Source organism: Siphateles boraxobius, unplaced genomic scaffold (genome assembly GCF_051911475.1).
Source record: "Siphateles boraxobius isolate OS27281-9 unplaced genomic scaffold, OSU_SipBor_1 72, whole genome shotgun sequence".
NCBI lineage: Eukaryota > Metazoa > Chordata > Actinopteri > Cypriniformes > Leuciscidae > Siphateles > Siphateles boraxobius.
In genome coordinates this window covers 2,503,162-2,507,500 of record NW_027509200.1, presented here as the reverse complement: position 1 = coordinate 2,507,500, position 4,339 = coordinate 2,503,162, and the positions used below count along the sequence as shown (strand labels likewise).

Here is a 4,339-nt window from a genome sequence, read left to right as displayed (position 1 = left end):
TACTGCTTATCGATCCGGTACTTTAACGGTATTCTTATTGGTTCTTTTTGGTGTTTTTTTTTTTTTTACATTCAGGTAATAATTAACATTTGCTTTATATTTTGAAATGTAAAATATCTATTGCAAAAGAAAAGGAAATGCTTTAACAAAACTAAAAAAATATCTAGGCCTATTTGTTATGCAGCAGTGTGCAGCCTTTTTTGTTTTATGGCGCTTTTCCACTGCATGGTACGGCTCAGTACGGTTCGGCTTGGCGCGGCACGGTTCGGCTCGCTTCGCTTTTCCACTGCGTTGTACGACTCGGCTCGGCACGGCTCAGTACGGTTCGGCTTGGCGCAGCACAGTTTGGCTCGCTTCGCTTTTCCACTGCGTGGTACGACTCGGCTCGGCACGGCTCGGTTCGGTTTAGCTTGGTTGCTTTTCCACTGCAGTTAGTGCCGCTTCAAAGTGGGTGGGATTATGACTGATCGTTATAGTTTATCCGCTCCTCGGCAACCAACAAGAGGAACGTCTGCGCTTCTCATCCACTGACCACAAATCAGCCATTTCCTTTTTGGAAGTTTTTTTCTTCAAGCAAGTAGTTTTAAAACAGGTGCTACAGCGGTGGCTGTTACTGGCTATTTAAATCTAGCGGGTTTGATATCTCGCAAATACAATGACGTGGTAGTGACGATTCTGTCTGTCTGACCAATCAGTAATCTACAGTGCTTTCACGTCACATTTTAGTATCGGTACGGTACGCTTGGAACCTCAACAGAGGTGGTACCATTTAAAGCGAGCCGTACCGTACCGTACCATGCAGTGAAAAAGCGCCACAAGTGAGCCGTGCCGAGCCGTACCGTACCATGCAGTGGAAAAGCGCCACAAGTGAGCCGTGCCGAACCGAACCGTACCGTACCATGCAGTGGAAAAGCGCCAATATATACATGAGATGGGATACGATAAGCATAAACAAGTACAAACACACGTTCAAAAAAAGAATACAATTAAACAAAGATACAAATTATATACACAGTGCTTTAAATGAAAGTTATTCATTCAAGAGCTGTGAGTGATTTTCTCTGTCTTTTGTTGTTTGATTCACATTAATGGCGCAATCGTCAGCAGGGTTATTAGACGCTGCCCCTTAAAGACCAAGTGGAGATCTAATAGGTGACTGATGCACCATCATTGTCTCCCAACTATTTACGTCCATTTAAGACATAAACTGTGTTTCAGTGAATCTCAGAGCTGGTCATTTTTATATTTTATGTATATTTGATAGTTTAGATGCGCACATGAAGCCCAAAGTTAAGTAGGCTATACAAGAAGAAACAAGAAGTAACAATGGTGCACCTCAGGTGCTGCGGTTATCACTCCGCCTTCTGAGAATACAGTTCCCAGTATTTATACAGTTAAAATATGGCTGTGTCTCATATGACCTTGTGATTTGTACACTCTGTGACTATACAAATCACAACATGTAAATAGGAAAAAATTTTCGTTATTTTGTCACTTATTGGGATTAGTATGCTAGCTGTAGCCATTTACGTCCAGTTTGTGCTAGCAGTGGGTGCGTCAATCAGAGTTACAGCACGCACGAAGATGAAAAGGGTGTGTATGGACTTATCTAACTCTGGGGGATACGGTGAATAAGCTGAAGTCCCAAAAAGTCGTCGTGTTCCTTTAAATCACGGGGCGCGTCGACATGCGCAACCACACGCGCCTAAAGACATATTTCGCTGAGCAAGCAAAATGAAGCAAGCAAAAAGAAGTAGCTATTGTGTGGGACCATTTCGACAGAAAGGGCGACGAAGTAACTTGCTAAATATACTACGGGGTATTAAAATAAAGCAGTAGGCCTAGTGAAAGTACAATGCAATATCACTTGCGAAGCAAACATATGCAAGCAAATGAAAGGCGCTTTCCGAAGTTGGCCACTCTAGCAAGACATTATCTCTTTATTCCCGGGACATCTGTGTCATCAGAGACCCAGACTAACCCCACATCATGCAGACATGTTACTTTTTTTAAGTAAAAACAGACAAGCTGTGGATTGAGGTCTGCTATTTTTATTTGACGAAAAAAAGGTAGTCTGATGGGGAAAAAAAGCCTTTTTTTCAAAGCTTCAAACTGATTCAGTGTTTTCTTTTTGTCATCTTGATTTAATTATTTAAGTTAAAAAAAAAGTTTAGTGTAGGTCTATTTTAGGTGTGAAGAAGGTTCACATACGCTTCTTGAGGCACACACGCACACGCAAGGTCTCTTGCTCTCTCCCTCTCTGCCGTGCACGCGCTACACGGTTTGGAGCACAGTATGTGCGCGCTCTTCCTCGCTCGCTCTAGATTCCGGGAGATTTGAACTAATTTGCGGGCATCAGGGAGCCGCTATCAATATTGCAGACTTGGGATTTCTGGAACATTCACCCGCCAGTGTGGCGGATAGCCTTTTGAGATTTACTCGCCAAACGGAAAATCTACCCGCATTTGGCACTTGGCTGGTGTTAATTTCGGACCCTGGCCAGAACTGAACAATGTACAGAGTTCACTAAGCTAGTCGCATCCAAAGCAGTATCTAAAGCCCTTGCACTACTATCTTCGATTAAAGTTTGGATGCATGTATCTAGTTCTGAAATCTTCTTCGTCAGCCTGACTATCTCCCTGCATTTATCACGTGTAGTCCTCACCGCTGACGGAGAAGGCTATACTATACAAGTGACAATAACAGGAGAAGACATTACTCATTGTTTGTTGACTGATCCTATACTAACCACAGTAGTTTGATGGACTCGTAAAAGCCGTTAGCATGCACGAGACGGCAAGCACGGATGGCAGGTTAGCAGGCTAGCGAAATACTAGCGTGTTGTGCTAGCGATAACAATTTAGATAAAAGCTAGCGATGTCAGATTAATGTGATATATAACATATTGTTTAATATTGCCTATGTTGATAAGTTATATATAGCAATATTTACAAAAAGTAATGATAGTAAATAGAGATTCAAAGCAGAAAGCTATACGGAGCATACAGGCACAAACCAGCAGCAGGAGCAATCGATTAGTGTGTGAGACAGGAGCAATCGATGACAGTGACCAACAAGGCCTGCCCGTGTGAGACCCTGTTCCTCCTCCTCTTCAGGTGTGAGCAGAAGGGCTGTGACGGGCTGCTGCGGCCTCATGTCATCTGGTTCGGGGAGACTCTGGACTCACACATCCTCACTGCAGTGGAGCAGGAGCTGGAGACCTGTGACCTGTGTCTGGTGGTCAGTTCAGCTCACACACACACAGACACACACACACTGCTGAGGCTGATCTGAGGCTGATCTGAGTCTGATGTGTGCCCCTGTCCTCTCTCAGGTGGGCACGTCCTCTGTGGTGTATCCGGCAGCTGTGTTCGGCCCACAGGTGGCGTCTCGAGGCGTTCCCGTGGCCGAGTTCAACACTAAGAAGACACCGAATACTGCACGCTTCAGGTGAGCTTGTGACCTGGACCATAAACACCACAATTACAGTCGAACAGAGAACACGTTGTTTCTGAACCATAGTAATGGACAGATAGTAGTGGTGAATGTGACGTTCATGAGATCCGATCTGGTTGCAGGTTTCACTTCCCGGGCCGTTGCTCAGATACTCTTCCTGTCGCTCTGGCACGTCACGAGTCTGAGCTCATCTGACACTCACCTCACGATCGTCTCACGCTCACCGGATCAGCTGGAGACGAACGAGGGGAATTAACACACAGATTAATGCCTCTGCTTCTGAAATATAAACTCTTGCACATAAACTGGGCCAAAGAAAGCTCATATGAACGTATGTTTGTGCTGTTGAAAGTTTCCCATGTGCCTTCTTTTAAATCACTGATGTGTCTTCATGTTTAGCAGGATTGTGGGAGACAGCGCTCTACTCTTCCAGTGTTTGCCTTTATAATATTCCAGTTTTTTCACCAGTGAATAAAATCGTTTTCCACAGACTGTGTCTGTGGCTCTTACGGTAAAATGTCAACCTTTCTCACTCGCTATGACAACTAACCCTTACCACTCCCACACCAACACACACACTCACCAGACATGGAGAAACTTTACTCTGTTTACAGATTCTCTGCAGTTTATTCACACAGAAGATAAACGTTATAGGCCGGGAGCCTGGTCCACTACTCAGGATGTTTTTGCTACCTTTTTTTCACTATTATTTCCTATTATCTTATACTTTGGGCCATCACAAGTTGATAATGACCACCCCCAACTCGGCCCCGTTTGGTCTCAGGGGCCAAAAAACACCCTTTTTGGGAAAAGCTTTTGGCGGAATGATGTGGTAGATGACATTTTGGTGTCATCTAGTTTCAATAAGTCAACCACACATAGC

The 4,339-nt window shown here is 44.3% G+C and overlaps 1 protein-coding gene across 2 annotated transcripts in view; it reads left to right on the top strand.

Annotated features, from left to right (window-relative positions):
* The window catches only part of LOC143724296 (NAD-dependent protein deacylase sirtuin-5, mitochondrial), a 39,338-nt gene extending 35,365 nt beyond the window's left edge, over positions 1 to 3,973 (top strand). For both annotated transcript variants that reach the window (XM_077217279.1, XM_077217280.1), the window contains exons 7-9: positions 3,117 to 3,240; positions 3,335 to 3,450; positions 3,579 to 3,973. In XM_077217279.1, the coding sequence (XP_077073394.1) occupies positions 3,117 to 3,240; positions 3,335 to 3,450; positions 3,579 to 3,651 (313 nt within the window). In that variant the 3' untranslated portion in view covers positions 3,652 to 3,973. The remainder of the gene's footprint in view (positions 1 to 3,116; positions 3,241 to 3,334; positions 3,451 to 3,578) is intronic.
* Positions 3,974 to 4,339: the final 366 nt, after the last annotated feature.